An 18,761-nucleotide genomic window follows, 5' to 3' on the forward strand; every position below is an offset into this window, starting at 1 on the left:
CGAACTTTTCCCCAGCCAAAAATTTTAAAGACTAAAATTACTTCAGGCCGTGGTGTGTGTCGATGAGTGCAAAGGTTGATTTTGGTGTTTTACTTTGTGGTATTTCCTTTCTTGCTGGCTTTTTTTGTCTTCTCAGTAGAGAGGTTGTGACCTCTAAATATGATAGGGGTAATGGTATTTGGATCTATCAATATGGCTCCTGCTTTGCACACTCATTTGCCTTCTAAAAGCCTGTTTCTTTTTCTAATGTCCTCCACATGTCTGACCTGGACCATGAAGTGCTTTGTTCCTGGGGTCATTCTGACTAGTAAATCGTTGGCTTCGCTTGCAGCCCGATAAAGGCAGATGTCAAATGTATCCTTCTTGTGAGGCTTGAGGGAGGTAGCAGTGACCCAGGTTCTGGCTGTCTGACTTCTGTTAGCCTGGCGTGCCATGGGGCTTGGCATTGCCAGTGTAGGAACTGACCGGAGGGTTGAAGCAAAGGCTGACAATTTCAGATTAGGGGCCACAAACTAAGTGTGATGACTCTTTTCACTCTTAATTGTGGGCAGCATGAAAGTATGAACCATGTCTCAGCTGTTCCTCGGGAGCTCAGCATTTCTTTATGTTTTATTCCAGCAAAAGGTGGATAGGGTGATGGAAAGGGTCCTGAAGTCCAGTGAGTTTAGGAAATGCCGAGTTCAAGTAAAGAGTTTAAAATAAACAGAGTAGAGGGAATTTCTCAGAACTGTTAGTCCTAAGCATTATGAACTCGAAGGTGGGGGGCAGCACTTTCCAGGTTTTATTTAATCCAGAACCCCCGAGGACATGGGTACTCTAGGATGGGGATTTGCAACTATTGTGATGAAGAGCAAGTTTTGTGGTTGGGCGGAGGGGTGTGAGCATTTTTTATTATGGCAAAATATATGTAACATAAAATTTACCATTTGAACCATTTTTAGGTGTCTAATTCAGTGGCATGAAGTACATTAACCATGTTGTTGCAATCATCACTATCCGTTTTTAGAACTTTCTCATCATCCCACACTGAAACCCTGTACCCATTAAACAATAGCTCCATTCATCTGAATCCTTAGCCTCTAGTAACCTCCCTTATCCATTCTGTCTCTATGAATTTTCCTGTCATTGTACAAATGGAATCAGATCATATTTATCCTTTTGCATCTGGCTTATTTCACTTAGCACGATATCTTCAAGGTTCATCCATCTTGCATCATGTGTCAGAATTTCCTTCTTTTTTATGGCTGAATAATATTCCATTGTGTGTATATATCACATTTTGTTTATCCATTCCTCTGCTGATGGGCAGATGGTTTGGCTTATTTCCACCTTTTGGCTGCTGTGAATATGAACATTGATGTACAAGAATCTGTTTGAATCCCTTCTTCCAATTCCTTTGGGTATATACCTAGAAGGGGAATTGCTGGATCATACCGGAACTCCGTGTTTATCTTTTTAGGAACTGCCAAACTATCTTCCACAAAAGCTATACCATTTTACATTCCCACCAGCAATGCACAAAGATTCCAGTTTCTTCACATCCTTGCCAACTCTTGTTATTTTCCTTGTATTTTTTTAAATAGCCATTCTGCTGGGTGTCAAATGGCATCTCATTGTGGTTTTGATTTTCATTTTGTTGCTGTTTGTTTGATTTCTAATCCAGTTTGGACTGATATGTGATTCGACTACCATTAACTACACAGTTCACATAATATGCAGGTTGGATAAGCATCCAGGATGGTGTATACCTTGTTCAGTGAGATGTGTCTATTGATCACATGCTTGGATGTGGTTAGATTGCCAAATTGTTATAAGAGTTTCTGAAAACTCATTTCTGGCTCTGCCTTTATCTCATCATGTGTGAGTCATCCATGGACCCCAGTTTGACTGTCACTGCCCTGAGAAATGCACAAGTCATATATTACATATCAAATATGTGAGTATTGTTTAATGAGGTATGATAGTTTCAGCAGTTTTATTCTACCATAATGTAAAGCTATTTTCATTAAATTCCCAAATGCAGTGAGTGAATGATATTGGAAAACAATCTGGCAATATAACAATAGCACTTAGGCCGTGTTTTAGAGCTAGTCTGAATAGTTTGGGGAATAGTTTGGTCATTTTTTGGAGAGATAGAGGCCTTGGAATCTAGACAGCTTTTCTGATAGGCTGGAATCCCGATTCTCCTGAGATAGTACTATGGTATTGACCCTCCAGTAGGCTTGAATGTCAAGTTCTGAAGAGGAGAAGCTGCTGCTATGTGGACAGTCATGAGTCTGGAATCCAGAAGGAGAGAGAAAATCAAGATGCTGGAGCCTTTGGATTACACACTCTCTTTTCCTAAATGTCCTGAGGGAAGAAGAGCTAGCTAGGCTGCAGTCACTGTATTGACCAGGAACTGTACTTGAAATCTCTTCCAACAGAGTTAGTTCATTAATTACATTTGCTTCGTTCTGTGGTTGGCTGCCTTGGCATCAAGCCTGTTAAGTTTGGGAAAATGAGGCAGCATTACAGCTTAGTGCATAGGCTCTCTCAAAAGAACATCTTTAAAGGAAAACTAAATTTGTGATCAGTTATATTTAGAATGCTGAAAAATGGTAGTAGCAGTTCTGTACTCTACTCCATAAGAACTTTGAGAGAAAAATCCACAGTTGATCCACTCTTGTGAAGGTGGCCAGTGTTGCTAGCTTTGTCTGCCCTGAGTCCCCTTACTAGGGAATTCTCCTTCTTTTGGAAACTCTTCTGCCCCCCACCCTTACCCCTACCATTGATTAAAATGATTCCAGGTCTCTTTTACCCCATCCCATTAGTCACTGTAGGAGGGAACCTCACCCTAGGCAGGCCAATAAGGGTCTTTTCCTTATCCTGGGATTTTTTTTGAACTGCATGTGAAAAAGAGAATTAGTCCTCTTGGGAGGGTGACAACCTTCATATATGAAACTTGGGAACCAGGAATCCATGTGGAGGAAACCTGTCTGCGATGAAAGCAAATAAGCTAACATGCAGAATGAGCAGGCAAGAAATGAAGCAATTCCAGCTTCCAAACACACAAGGCCCTGGTTTCCAGTTGTTTCAAAGGGTCAGCTGCACCCCCACTCCCCTGTGGCTGGGAGGTATTGGGCTCTCTAATCCAATATATGTCTATTTCCACCCAGGGTTTTCTCACTTGCAAATTAGAGTCCCAGCTCTAACCGTGACCCCTTCCTACCTAAAGCCTTTCATACAATAAGTTTGCAATAAGTATCTTTGAATAAATTTTAAAAATAAACTAAAATTAATATAGTATAACCACTGGCTGTTGGATCTTCACTCTAACAGAGACTTATATTTTGCCTCCATTGCTGAAAAAATGTTAACAGATTGTTTTCAAATGCCTTACAATATCCAACTTTATATTCTTTTTTTTTAAATTTTTTTATTTTAAAGATTTTATTTATTTGAGAGAGAGAGAGAAACAGCATGAGAGGGGAGAGGGGAGAGGGTCAGAGGGAGAAGCAGGCTCCCCGCTGAGCTGGGAGCCTGATGTGGGACTCGATCCTAGGACTCTGGGATCATGACCTGAGCCGAAGGCAGTCGCTTAACCAACTGAGCCACCCAGGCGCCCTTTATATTCTTTTTTAAAAAAGCTTTTATATACAGAACCTGGCATCAGTGGAGTGAAGGGATTTAACTCTTGGGGGCTAATGGCCTCTATCTGTTGATGGAGGAAAAGTTGAAGGCGTAGTAGAGAGATTTTAGAACACAGAGGGGGCGTGTGAAAACATCAGCAAGGATTGGGACAGGGGACTGACCAGGGACACCCAGAAGGATTACCAAGTGGACAAGGGGCCCAGTGAGGTGGGAGCTTATAAATTTATAGCAGCTCCAGACCCAATAACAGCACCATTATTTCCAGTAGCACCAGGATCGGGTCACTGGGGATTTAGGGTGATCAGTAAATAATACTCCTCTCTTCCCCCACCAGCTGAGGTATAAACACAGGAGGCAGATAGAGACCAAAATATCAGCTTTACTTCTCATGAAACAAATAGGAGAGCATGGGTTCAGAGCTGCAGCCAAGAGCATTTGCTGATCCTCGCTCATGAATTAAACAGATTTATCCACCCATTCCTGGCACAGCTGGACAACCACAGGCCTCCCCCACAGAGAGAGGCCTCTTACCACATGGCAGAGACAGACAGGACACATATGTCTTACAGACAGGCTGACTTCCACCGCGGGGAAATCCAAACTGGCAGGCTGAGCATGCCCCATTTCTTCCACCAATGCAACCAGGCGGAGGAGGCGTGAGGGGCTGGAAGCGTTGTCCCTCCATGTAGAAACATGAAGAGTGGGCATACCTGATCCCCAGAGCTGATTGGGTGGCTTGGCCGCCAGGCTCATCTCCAAGGCTAACTGTTCCACCTGCACTATTTCCTTTTCCTAGTCTTTGCTCCCTAACAGAAAGACAGAGAGGTGGGGATGTCGAAGATACAGGAACGGGAGGGGTGGAATAGTCTCACTCGTCTGGACTGGATCATGAAGGAAACCAGGCAGCGAGGGGAGAGGGAAATGGACTGAGAAAGAAGGGCAGCATCTGGAGATGAAAGAGGGGCCGTTATGAGAGAAGGAGCCAGAAGCCTGGAGGGAGAGGGGCTAAATCCAGAGCAGGATGTTGGAGTTTAAAATTCCACAGGCTAGGTATAGGTGATGATTATGATCCTGAAACGGAGTGTGTAAGGAAAAACTATTGGAATCAAAGAAGTCAGAGAGCTGTAAAGCCAGGTTATCGAACAGGCTGTCCATGAAGAATTTAAAGTCACCTAAAATGTTGACTGTTGAGTGGTGAGCTTGGCATCAGAGTCCCCCATGATTGTGACAGAAATAATGAGTAGAACAGAAGATCATTATGGTGAAGAACTGATGGCTCAAACCTCAAATGAAATGAGGATTGCTCCTGAGGATGATAAGACCAAGATGATGGTCTGGGAGGGGCAAGGAAGAGCTGGGTCAATCAGGGTGCCATGTTTCTCCTGACGTGCAGCTTGCCTAAAAGAAATAATTGGCCAACCATCTTTTGACCCACTATACCTTATCTCATAATCTCTTCTCTGCCAAACTCCCCAAAGGTGTCTCTATGTGTATTCTCCATTGTTTTGGTTCTACACTGATCTCTTAACTTTCTGCAATCTGGTTTTTACCCTATCGTTGCAGTGAAGTTCTCCCAAAAGTCAGTAATGTCCCTTTAATCAGAAAATCCATTCATTGATGACTTGACAGTTTTCATTCTAATGGAAGTAAGTATCATAATGGAAAACATTCATTGTGCCAAACATTGTTCTCTTCTGGGCACTTTATGTATATTTTCTTACTTAACTCCACACAAGAGCCCTATGATATTATGCGTATCCCCATTTTTATGGTTGTTTGTTCATTTTCTGCATATTTATTGGGGGTGTGCTTACCATATACCAGAGATTGTTTTAGGTAATATCTAGGTAAGAAAAAGAGCAGCGCCGAGGCCCCCGGAAGGGTTGGTTGAAGAACAGTACGGAGTTGTATCTGGTTGCAGGGAGAGGGGGAGTGGTGGAGACAAGTTCCGAGAGGTAGTGGGCAGAAGCTTCTGTAGGGCTTTGGAGACCACTGTGAGGATTTGTGCTTTTAGAAGAGGAAACTGAGGCAGGGACTGGTTAAGCAACTTGCCCATGGCTATGCGGTCAGGAAGTGGCAGCGTGGGGACTCTGGATGTGATGCTGCAGCATTTGGCACTGGACACATAGGCTCTCTGAACAGTGCTCTCATTTGGCTTCCCTGGCCGTCTTGCCTGGTTCTCCTTCTACTCTCATTTGCTTCTCCTCAGTCATAATGGGCTCCTTCTCTTCGAACAGTTCTTTAAATATTGGCATTCTGGATGGTCCTGTTTTAGTCTCTCCTGTTCTGTCTAAACTCCCCTGGGCAGTATCATGCTCTGCCCTCCTTCTGCAATGGGCATGTTCTGGTGATTTCCAAACCTGCATATTCCCCTGGAGCTTCACTTCTGAGCTCCAGACCCAAATATAAGCTCCCAAAGAACTGTGGTTCTTTGAATATATGTTCCAGCCTTTATCATTTCTGATTCTCACAAATCTCCCCCTCCTCTGTTCCTTCAGATGGTCTCAGTGGCTAAAAACCTCAGCCTCAAACCCCCTCCTCCTCCTCATTCTCTACTCTCAAATCCACTCAACTGCCAAGCCAACAGGGCTGCTCACAACCGCCTCCTCTTTTCTGTTCTTACTGCTTCTGGGTGAGTTCAGGCTTTCCACGTCTCTCCCTGAGCTCTTGTAATAATCTCTTAAGTGGACCCTATCCCCTCCACCCAGTGGATCTCTCCCACTGCCACTGGACACAGTCTCTTTAAATAAAGATCGGATCCTCAGACTCCTTCCGTCCTCATCAACTGGCCTTGATTTCCCCCTGCCTACACAATAGTCCAGATCCTTCACAGGGCTCCACATGTCCTCCAGCTCCCCTCTCATGACTTTCTTCCCCTCCCCCAGCTTTTCCTTCTCTCCCTGCCACCCGCCATGCTTCTGCTCATTTTCCATCCATAAATTGTTTTCTGCTCCTTTAAGCAGCCACCCAGCTGCCACCTTCTGGGTCAGGCTTCCCCAGAACCCCTCCCCCCCCGTCCCCCCTCCCCTGCCCCAGGCAGAACAAGCCACCTCCCGATGGAAGGCCTGCTATCCTCATTAAGCACTCCCAGCAAATATAAATGCATTGAAAGTCTGCCCAGTGCTGATTGTTCTGGGCACCTGCCAGTTGCTGGAGCTTGGCTGGAACCCATACAGGCTGGGAGAGCAACTGTGAACACATGGCAGGTATAGGAAATCCCCAAATTCTATTAATTGTGGGGTAAGTTCCCAGAGATCTTTTGGTAATGTATTCCTTAAGTTCTGAATTTTGTTATTGCTTTTCTGCTAAAGGCAGTTTATTTGCTTCAAATGTAGAAAACCTAACAAAAATCATGTTTTCATGTTTTTGTTAAAAAAAAAAAAAAGCCTTATAGGTAGAATAGAGAAGTAACATTAGGGTTATTGATTTTCCAAAAGGCTCTGATCTTCTCTGATACACTTGCAGATCTTTTTGAGATATCCTAATCCTTATTAAGATTTTTAAAGCAAATATTTATTATATCTATACATTATAGAAAATGTATTAAAATAAGATCAGCAGATGTAATTCCAGTTTACATTTTGATAGATACTCTTTTCATCTATCGAAACAGAAAATTATAGGGATGCTTTTTATATATGGCATTTTGAATACCTGCAGGATAGGAGTCTCGGTTCATTTGAAACACAAATGAGCATTATCTTCATTTTCTGTGAACTCCAAATCCACCATCATGTTGACCTGTCCCTACTGGCTGTAAAGGAAAGAAAGCCAAGGAGATTGGACAGAGAAGGGAGCTTCCTACCACCTGTCTGGTTTCCCTAGAGAACCATTAAATGCTGGAGCCTTCCCCTGAGCCAGAAAGCTGCATGCTGTCCCACAGTGGATCAAGGAGAGAGAGAAGTCCCTTTCCGGTTGGAAATGACAGCTGGAGAAAGGGAAAGGTCGCAGCAGATCCTTGCCTGCCATCTGAAGACAAGAGGGAGAAAGGATCAGCTGTGGTGTGTCTTGGGGGTTACACTGATATGAATTGCTGACCCACCCTTCTCCCCTCCTCCCTCCTGTCATACTGCCTTGGGCTGAGGAAGCCTTTTCTGTGGCCTCTGGGATCCTTCATCCTACTTTAGCCAAGAGGGATGTTGCTTGGCATTTCTCAATACATGCTCTTTCCCACTGAAATGTTGTTCTGCTTAGCAGATAGGTTCATTCAGGTACATTTTGGATTAAGTAAGCATTCCAGTTCTGGGGGCTACCATGAAAAGATGATTTCCATGAGATAATTACAAATGAGCAGCTATCTTACAAATGGACTTTTGGTACATAGCTTGTGAGTAAATTTGAGGCAGCCTGAAGAAAAGTGCCAAGATGGCAGTTGATAACAGTAACTAAACAACAATAACAGCAATTATGTTTCAAAATTTTCCTTCTTTCTTTTTTAACCATGTCCCATGTCATTGGCAAGAGCTATAAATAGACACTGTGTCTGTTTTTCATGGATGGATCAACTGTTCCTCATTTCACTTTCCACAGGCTTTTCTTGTCCCGAGTTGACAAGAATGTAATAATAACTTTCATATAATGAGTGCCCAGAAGGAGCCAGACATTGGGCTGTGTTTTTAATATGTAGCTTCTGTAATTCTAGTGTCTCTGTAAGGTTGATAGCTCCCCCACCTTTCAGATTCAGAATCTGAGGATCAGAAAGTTTAGGGACGATGCCCATGGCCACAAAGCTAATAAATGGTTGAGACTGGAATTCTAACTGGAGACCTTCAGATTCCAAAGCTGTTTTGCTGTGTCCCTTGATATATTTGTTCTTCTCTCACTTCACTGTTCTTTTTTTTTTTTTTTTAAGAGAGAGAGAGCACGGGGGTGGAGGGAGGTGTGGGGGGAGGGGCAGGGGCAGAGGCAGAGGGAGAGAGAGAATCTTAAGCAGGCTCCACACCCAGCACGGAGCCTGTTGTGGGGCTTGATCTCATGACCCTGAGATCCTAACCTGAGCCAAAATCAAGACTCAGACACTCAACTGACTGAGCCACCCAGGCACCCCTCATTTCCACCATCTAATTGGAAGGCAGACCTCTGTTTAGGGGTGTCTTGAACAAATCCAGCTATTTAATATATCATGGACATTAATCCAGAAGATAAGACACTTTTGTTGTTAAGTCCTTATTATTTCACCTACTAGAATGTCAGCTCCATGAGGATAAGGAATTTTTTTTTTTTTCATTCTTGTAAGTCCCTAGAATGCAGTATTTAATTTATTTTAAATATTTAGTGAGTATCTACTATATTCCGGGGAGAGTGCTACACTCTGGAGGTAGAGACCATCCTGGGCTTTCCTTCATCTTGCCTTTGAAGCAAGAAAAGAAGGTGGCAAAGTACAAGGACCTTTTTCAGAGAAGAGGCCCTGGGGCGGGTAGAAAGCTCAGGCCTTAACCCTGGAGCTCTGGGGAGTGTTTTCATGCACAGCGCAGGCCCACAAATTAACGCAATGGGAAGCCACTGCACCAAGAACAAGGAGGAGCTAATACATGGTGGTTACAAAAGCAGCAGTATGAATACATACATTAATATTAGTCTCGCACAAAATGGACTCTTTAGGAACTTGATGTTAAGCATCTGGGTTGAATTGAGACTCATGTTACAGTATTTTCCAGTCAGCCAGAGATGGTAACTTTCCATTAGTGGTGCTGGAGCATTTACCTTGGTGACTTGCACTAGTTGTCCCTGAGGCAACCATTATTTTCTGCTTGAGTTTTATGACATTGGTCTTGCCAGCCAAGTCTTGTAGTTGAATACACTTCTACGAAAAGATTTTTAAAGATTTTATTTATTTATTTTAGAAAGAGCGAGAAAGAGAGTGCAAGTGGGGTGGGGAGGGGCGGGGGAGAGAGAGAATCTCAGGCAGACTCCGTGCTGAGCAAGGAGTCTGACGAGGGTCTTGATCTCACGACCCTGAGGTCATGACCTGAGCCGAAACCAAGAGCTGGATGCTTAACCGACTGAGCCACCCAGGCGCCCCATGCTTCTACACATTTAAAAACCTTCTCTTCAAACTTTTTTTGGAAAATGTTCAAAGGTACAGAGAAGTTGGAAGAATGACATAGTGAATCCCTGCATATCATTCACCTGAACTAGGGCCTGTGGGCCAAATCCAGCCCAGGGCCTGTTTTTGTAAATAAAATGTGTCAGAATACACACGCTCTCATTCATTTATGTATTGTTTGGCTACGGTGACAGAATTGAGTCATTTTGACAGAAACCATTATGGGCCTACAAAGCCATAATTACTACCTAGTCTTTTACAGAAGAAGTTTGCCAATCCCTAATTTAGATTCACCAATTGTTAATATTTTGCTATATTTGCTTTACCTCTTTCTCTATGATGGGTAAACATTCTCTCTCTCTCTCTTATATGCACACACCCTTATTTTTTTTCTGACCATTTGAAATTATGTCATAGGCATTATGATAAATTGTCCTAAATAATGTATATGTTTGCTTAAAAATAAAGGCATTCTCTCATATAATTACAATATCACCATCATCCTGCCTAAGAAAATTAACATTCATTCAATAACATCATCCAACATACAGTCCATATTTAAATTAGATGTTTATAGCCTTATTTTCCTTTTTTGCATCTAGGATCCAGTCAGAGGTCATCAATTACATTTGGTCCTCATGTCTCTGTAATGTCCAATTTTTGTTTTTTTTTAATGACATTGACTTTTTTGAAGAGTCCCTTAAAAACTCTTTCTGAAGACTTCCTAAGTTTTTTTTTTTTTTTAAAGATTTTATTTATTTATTTGAGAGAGAGAGAATGAGAGAGAGCACATGAGAGGAGGGAGGGTCAGAGGGAGAAGCAGACTCCCTGCCGAGCAGGGAGCCCGATGCGGGACTCGATCCAGGGACTCCAGGATCATGACCTGAGCCGAAGGCAGTCGCTTAACCGACTGAGCCACCCAGGCGCCCAAGACTTCCTAAGTTTTAATGGGTTTGTAACACTACGATAGTGAGAGCTAACATAATGGTCACTGTCGTAAATCAGTGAGTTTTACTTCTTCTCCTGAGGGATTGAGATGCTGTTGTACTGCTTGGCTTCTGGAGCTAATACACTAAGATGTGAGTTTTGCTTGGAATTGTGAATGTGGAAAAATCTTGGCGTGAAGAGCAAGGCAGATGGGAGTTTGCAGGTTGCATTTTATGTAATTAAAGGCACAGTCCTTTTTACCCACTCTGGTTGTTGCCCCTGTAAACTCTTGGCCATGGAGCTTTTTCTTCTGGTTTTCTCCTGGTCGGGGTCTGGCTCCCCTCTAGCATCATTGGTTGCAGCAAGGAGCTGGAAGGAGACCTGCAGTCCTTTAAATCTCCCAGCCCAAATTGTTCAGTGGGCAACACGATGTTGTTGGGTTTGCAGTCTGTGTAATGAAGATAGTGTGGCACTCCAGGGCACATCTGGGAATGCATAAGGGAAGGGCACCTCCTTGCCTTTCTTAAGAAACTGAGATGCCACAGTCATGTTCCTCTTATGGGCCTCGTGCTGGTCACAGGTTGGTCCTTATCTTGTGATCCCAAATGACTCCTAGAGAGTGCCAGGACCCATCCTTTGTTTTCCTCTGGGCAACAAGCCCTCAGACCAACCAGAAAGATAGTTGCATGCCATAGAAGAGACCCACGTGAACATCTAATAAAACTCTGAAGATGGGGGGAGGGATAGAAAAACTTCAAGGAGATATTTGATAATTTTAAAACCTGCAAAGTAATTGAAGGAGAGACTGGCAGGGTATGACTAACTTCAGACTATGACCAGCTCATTGTCACTCTACAAGAGGTCTTTTTTTTCTTTTTTAAAGATTTTATTTATTTATTTGACAGAGAGAGACACAGCTAGAGAGGGGACACAAGCAGGGGGAGGGGGAGAGGGAGAAGCAGGCTTCCTGCAGAGCAGGGAGCCCAATGTGGGGCTCGATCCCAGGACTCTGGGATCATGACCGGAGCCGAAGGCAGACGCTTAACGACTGAGCCACCCAGGCGCCCCTCTACAAGAGGTCTTGTGAATGACATGGGTCTTGTGCGTGATGGCACATTGTAACTGCTGAAGAAAATCCAGGGACCCAGGAAAAACACGGGAAAGAAGACATTCTGGGAGGGGCCACCCTCCATGACTGCAGGGGGGGGAGTGAGATTGTGGTATCTCCTCATCGGTTTCCCTGCCTCCTGTCTTAGTCCTTTGAAGTCCTTCATACCCTCTACTTTCCCCTACGCCTGCCCCCAAAAATCTACTTCTGCTGCAGATCTGAGCATCATTTCTCAGATTACAGCCCCTCTCTGATTTCCACAGCCTACCTTCCATGGCCATCAAGGCCCTCTGTGATCAGGCCCTAACTTCCTTTGGTGCCAGCCTCAGATTTGATGCCTCAGTTTGTCTTATATGCCGTGTGTTTGCACCTCCATCCTTTGCTGGCTGTGTGACCTTGGGCAAGGTGCTTGATTGCTCTGTGCCTCAGATTGCTCATCCATAAATGAGGATGATAATAGTATCCGCTATCGGTGCCTACTAAGTACCTACTAAGGTCAGATAGTAGTCCCTACTAAGGTCGTACAGGGGTTAAATGAGTTAGCATATACAAAGCTCTTGGGGGAATATTTGGCATATAAAAGTTATATAAAGGTTAGCAATTTATTGCTATTGCTCTTACTGTTTTGCGCCTGGGTATATTAATTTTTCATTGTTGCATAAAAAATTACTATAAACTTAGAGTCTTAAATCAACACCCATTTCTTATCTTAGTTTCTGTAGATCAGAAGTATGGACATGGCATGACCTTTGCTCAGAGTCTCAAGGAGCTGAAATCAAGGTGTTCATGGGGGCTGAGGTTCTACCTGAGCTTCCAAGCCTCATCCAAGCTTATGTGTTTGTTGATAGAATCCATCTCCTTGCAGCCATAGAACTCTTGGCCACCAGGAATTCTATTCACTTTCTTTTAAATCCTCCCCTGATTATGTCAGCCCCAATCAGATAATCTTCCTTTTGATTAACTCAGAGGCTACTGGTTAGTAAGGTAATCACAGAGTGATATCCATCACATTCACAGGTCCCACTTGCTCTTCAGGGGAGGCGATGATGCAGGCTGCGTATGCCAGGGAGCAGCATTCTTGAGGGTCATCTTAGAATGTTGCCTGTAGACTGGGTGATTGGGAAATACTATGCCTCTTGTTTGCTTTGTTGAACTGTGCTTGCGTGAGTATATGATTCAGTAACTACCATCATCATTTCTGACTTCTGTAACAACTTTCTTAGAGTTTTCAGATGGATTCACACTGGTCTGGCCCCGGGAGCCAACCTTTATTATTCCTCTCTTGTAGTTCTAACTGATGGGACCAGTTAGCTTATCAGAAATCTTCTAGAAAGAGGACAGTTAGGAACTTGCAACCGAGGAATCTGCTGCTAATACCCAGGAGTTCCAAAAGGCAGACCCACAGTTGCAATCCCTTCCAGAGTCATCTGCTTATTCTTGACTCTCAACAGATGAAGGGCAGAACCCTTAATTGTCAGTTGTGCCTGATATTCTGCCAGTTCAAAGAAAATATGTACCTGCTAGAGAAAATGTTCACTTTGAAAAGGTCTTTTGCATTGTTTTCAAAAGCTTTCCTTGCTCCTCTTTTTTCCCTTCACTATTAAGTCTAGATTTTCCCATTTTCCCAGTCTAAATTTTTTCCCATTTAATTCAATTCATAGTTCACAAAGAGGTATTATCAGTCAAAACCTGCTGATAAAAAATGTATTTTAGAAGGTCAGTTTAGAAGAAAAACCCATTGATGACATTTGGGTAGTAAAACCAACTTTTAAAAAATATATCAATTTTGAACCAAATTCTTGCAATAAGACATGGACAAAACTTGGAAGTTCTAGGGGATACCTGGCTACTATGAGTACTGGTCCCCCAAAAGATGCTATGTTCTGCTTTGCAATGACATTTTACTTGCAGTTTTATGCAAATGTGTTAAGGTAAAGGGGGAAAAATGCATTTGGCATGGCTGTGGGTTTAGAAGATTGAAAGTGTCTGTTTATCTTGGAATATCCTAACAAAGTATGATTCTATTATCCAACAAGCCAAAATTTAGATCTGATTCTTGCTGTCTTAATGATTGACATCCCTCTGGTAATTTGGACTATTAGAGAGGAGGGACTGGTTCATAAAGATAATATAAAATAATATAGACTTGGATTTCTTTTCTTCCTTTCAGGACAATATCATCTTGTTCTTGAGAGGTTGTAAAGAGCTTGGTCTTAGAGAATCTCAACTTTTTGACCCAAGTGACCTACAGGATACGTCCAACAGAGTAACAGTCAAGTAAGTAACACAAGATTTATGTTTAAGGAAAACCTATTTATGGGTTGATTTGTAGCTTTATGATAATGTTGTAATGTCTAAGAGGCAGAGTATTGGACATGTCTAATAAAATAAAAATGTGAAGGTAAAGAGCAAGCTTTCAAAACAAGACACATTGGCCTTCCCCCTGTGTGTAGCTCTCATTTTGGTCAAACGTAATTTCTTTGAAATGCAAAAATCACACATAGAGTGTTAAAATGTTAAAGAGGAGAAACATGTTCGGTGAGACTTACTGGAGGGAGAGGTAAGGGAGAAATATGCGCAGAATCTGTGTGTGTTAGCCAGAAAGAAAACCTTTATTCACTCTAGTTGGGCATTTGAATAGGCTCTTGGAAGACTACAAACTTGGTAAACAGATCCAAACTCTGTTTATTATGCAAAGAGGTCAATAGATTATGGAGAAATGGCTTCCTCATTTACATTTGTAACTGTTTTCTCATATGTCAGTGATCAGGTTCTTTGAAGATGGATTATTGGCCATTTGACTGTTGTTGACTGTGTCTACTCACTGAGCCATGTTTGCAGCCAAAGAATTTTTGGGAAAGAATGGCACAGTAAAAGAAAAGGCAGTGTGTTTCTCTGGAAAGGAATAGCTGGTGACCGGGGTAATGAGAAGAAAGACTCTTACGAGATGCTAGCGATGACTTTTCCTGTAGTTTAGAAGTCCTTCCCAGTCTACACATTTCATACAAAACATTTTCCACTTCAAACAATATTTGACATGAATATGCCTTAATAATAGGCTTAATTACATACAAAGGGTCTGTGGATTGGCTACACTTCTTTTGATCACTTTTGGGTCATTGTATCATGGAAGTACAGAAAAGGGACAGAAGCCAAAATGCAGAGCTGCTAATTTGATACTCTTTGCCAATATTGATTGGGGAAAAAAACGGAAACTACTGAATGAAATCAAGCTAGTTTATATTGGATTTTATGATTCATGACTGGGAATAAGGGAGAATCAGCCATAATTGATTATATAAAAATCACACTTCTCTGTTGTCAATGTGCCTTTCTTTGATATTTCTCATGGAAAAATTTTACTTAAGGGCAAAAATAGAATACAAATTATGGTATTTGAATATGGAAAACCACCATAAACCTCATTTTAAGATGGTTATTTATTTATTTGTTTATTTATTTGAGAAAGCATGAGCAGGGGGAGAGACAGAGGGAGAGGGAGGAGCAGACTCCCCGCTGAGCAGGGATCCTGACGTGGGGCTCGATCCCAGGACCCTGGGATCATGACCTGAGCTGAAGGCAGATGCTTAACCGCTTAACCAACTGAGCCACCCCGGCGCCCCTCCCTCATTTTAGACATCACGTGCTCCGTATATTACTGCACCTAAAACCAGCCTCTATAAATTGTTCATTTTAGGAAATGTCTTCTGACTCATCTGACGTTTGTTCCACCTGAGTGGCACGTGACCAGAAACAATAGTAACTATATGACGTCATAACAATTAGTCTCACACACACATTGCTTGTGTGTGACCAGTATAGTGAGCTAAGGTAGTGAAGAAAAGTTTCTTTTGATGGTGTTGTCAGCTGCATTTCCTTTTTTTGGAGCTACTCTAAATCCATATGTCACTAAACCAGGAGAATTCTGAAACAGTTTGGTTTTAGAAATTAAGAATTTTTCTTACCTTTATTGCTTATCTACAAATAACTGGCATCAGGAAGTCAGGGGTCTGGCCCTCGATCTGCTACTCCCTAGTTGTATAATCCTAAGCAAGTTCCTTTCCTTCGGTAGGGCTCTGTGTCTTCAACTATAAGATGGAATTGGACAGAAGGTCCTCACAGGCATGATGCTAGCTAAAACCTGCTCAGTGCTCTGCTTGCTCAGTTCTGGGAAGATGGTTCAGCCAACTTCCAAAGAAAAAGGCACAGAAAACAATGTAAAGAGGAAAAGTCCCTTAGACCAATGGCACACACAGTCACATCTCCATTACACTGTACCATCTTCCCCTTCTCCTATTTCTTTTCCCCTCTGTCATTTTTCTTTATCTTTCTAGCTGCTTCTTTCTCCATCTCCTTTTCTTCCCGGTGCTTCCCTTCCCTTCTTTATCCTGTCTTTCCATCTCTCTCCCCTTTTGCATTCCTTCTCCTCATTTTCTTCCCTTTTTAGTTTTTCCTTTACTTGAGCATTATTATTTTCTTTAAGCAATGCTTTTCCATCGCCTTCTCCTATGACTTTATCGTTTTTCATTCATTCAATAACTATTTACTGAGCAGCTACTATGTGTCAGATACTTTCCAGTCATTAGACAGCTGGAATGAGCAAGATAGCCAACACTCCCTGTTCACATGTAATTTACACACAGTGTCAGGAAGTAAGAAATAAACAAGTAAATAAATCAAAAAAACTGCAGGGAGTGATAAGTGCTAAGAAGGAAGTAAAAGATGATGTGAAAGATAGTGACCATCACAATATATACATATATCAAATCACCATGTTGTGTTCTTTAAACTTATACAATGTCATATGCCTATTACATCTCAATAAAACTGGGGGAAAAAAAGATAGTGACCAGTCCAGAAGTGGTCAAGCATAGCCTCTCTGAAGAGGTGGCATTTCAGCTGAAGGCTGTGGGCGGAGACATGAGTGGGAGGAAGCAAGAACCCATCAAGCGAAGACCTGTAGAGCGTTCAAGGCAGAGGAAGATCAAGTAGAAAGGCTGGGGAAGAGAAACAAACTCAATGTTTAAAAAGAAAAGTATGTGGTGTGGTAGAAGGGTGATGAGCAAGAATGAGTGTGGTGGGAGGAATGGTCGGTCCATAAGCATTGCAGGATGCTGAACCTGGATTAATTATGGAGAAAAATTTTCATTTCACAGTATGAGTATCTAGAAGAACATAAAGAATTTTACATCCAAGTTATGCCATAAATTCATGTACAGTACTTAGAAAATCATTTCTAGTTTCAGTGAAGGGTGGGGCACGGAATGAGCTCTCTGCTTCACAACTTTTCTGTAAATGATCCTGGTGTCGTTTGGCACTGGACGAGGGACATTTGCAACATATGTAGATTTCATAGCCATGGTAGAGTAAAGTAGAACTGCTACATTCTTCTGCTCTACCCTCTGAGGGTTGAGCAGAGCATTCGCAGAGATAGAAAACACCCCACGGACCCCACCAATTAATAATGTAAGCAATAAAGTCTAGGGGTAGATCCCACAGAGCAAATTTTGATGCTTCCCTGAAATTGTTTTTGAAAAAATGCTCTTTAGTTTAGCTTTTATTGTAGGTAATTTTTCTTACTTTATTTTTTTGAGAAGTAACTTGAGTAGACTAAAGGAAAAAAGAAAGAAAGAGAGGGAAAAGCTGCAAATGATTACTGCATGTGTAATTTTGTGAACTCTACCTATAATGGATGCCAGACGACCTTGATGGGAAATGAGAGCATAATCCAGAAGGGCATGCAGCAAGTATTATTCCAGGGAATTGAAACAATTGGATGAAAATGAGGAAAGGCTTTGGATTGCTCCTGAATATGTCTCTTGAAAAATTTGGAAGCATTTTCGCATAATTGGTTGTTAGGTAGAAATCATTCAACAGATATTTTGTGAGCTCCTGCTATGTGCCAAGCATGATTTTTTTTTTAGAACTGGGTCACAATTTTAGTCAATGAAGTTTTATTGTCAATGCAGAAAACGTTTTATGTTCCCTATTCTTATTTTTCATTAAAATTTCAAAGCTTTCATAGATTTTTTTTCCTTTTCATCTGGAGTTTTTATAAGTTAAAAAAAATCCTGGAGGGGCGCCTGGGTGGCTCAGTCGTTAAGCGTCTGCCTTTGGCTCAGGTCATGATCCCAGTGTCCTGGGATCGAGCCCCGCATCAGGCACCCTGCTCCGCGGGAAGCCTGCTTCTCCCTCTCCCACTCCCCCTGCTTATGTTCCCTCTCTCGCTGTGTCTCTCTCTGTCAAATAAATAAAATCTTTAAAAAAAAAAAAATCCTGGAAAATATCTAAGCAGATAATGCCATGTTTTTTTCTATTAAAAATGGTAAACTTGAAAACACTCTCTTAATCAAATCCAAATTAGACCAGTGTTTCCTTCAATCCAAGTCCCTGTTGATGGGTTTATCTCCTTAGTATATACTACATTGTATTCTGTTCCCTGAAATCTCAATTGACTTAAGATTGTGCACCTATTCATTAATATGTTCTTTGGGTCAGAATATGCAGCCATATGGGCCCCTGTGGCTCAGTCAGTTAAGCATCCAACTCTTGGTTTCAGCTCAGGTCATGATCTCATGGTCATGAGGTCAAGCCCCATGTCGGGCTCTTTGCTCAGCGTGGTGTCTGCTTCCGATTCTCTCTCCCTCTCCCTCCTGCTCTCTCTCTCTTGAACAAATAAATAAATAAAATCTTAAAAAAAAAAAAAGATTATGCAGCAATGAGGTAACTGGGGTCTAAAAACTTGAAAGAATTCTTGACCAGTTTATACAATAGAATTACATTCTCCCTTCCTCCACTCCCCACCCCAGCTGAAGTTGCTAGGGGTAAAGAAATGCTTGTTTCATTTTTCCTAGCATTTATTTGGTGACATGTTAAAGAAGCTTTGGAATAATTTTGTAGAAACTTTTATATTTCACTGTATGAATATTTCAAAAATACCACCAACTAGCTTTTTTTTTTTTTAAGATTTTATTTATTTATTTGACAGAGAGAGACAGGGAGAGAAGGAATACAAGCAGGGGGATCGGGAGAGGGAGAAACAGGCTTCCT

General features: G+C 42.1%; 1 protein-coding gene across 5 annotated transcripts in view; it reads left to right on the forward strand.

Annotated features, from left to right (window-relative positions):
- LIMCH1 (LIM and calponin homology domains 1) overlaps positions 1–18,761 on the forward strand; it is a 319,011-nt gene that overhangs the window by 202,174 nt on the left and 98,076 nt on the right. For all 5 annotated transcript variants that reach the window (XM_032400265.1, XM_032400257.1, XM_032400260.1 and 2 more), the window contains exon 4: positions 13,882–13,988. In XM_032400265.1, the coding sequence (XP_032256156.1) occupies positions 13,882–13,988 (107 nt within the window). The remainder of the gene's footprint in view (positions 1–13,881; positions 13,989–18,761) is intronic.

Source organism: Phoca vitulina, unplaced genomic scaffold (genome assembly GCF_004348235.1).
Source record: "Phoca vitulina isolate PV1807 unplaced genomic scaffold, GSC_HSeal_1.0 scaffold3, whole genome shotgun sequence".
Lineage (NCBI taxonomy): Eukaryota > Metazoa > Chordata > Mammalia > Carnivora > Phocidae > Phoca > Phoca vitulina.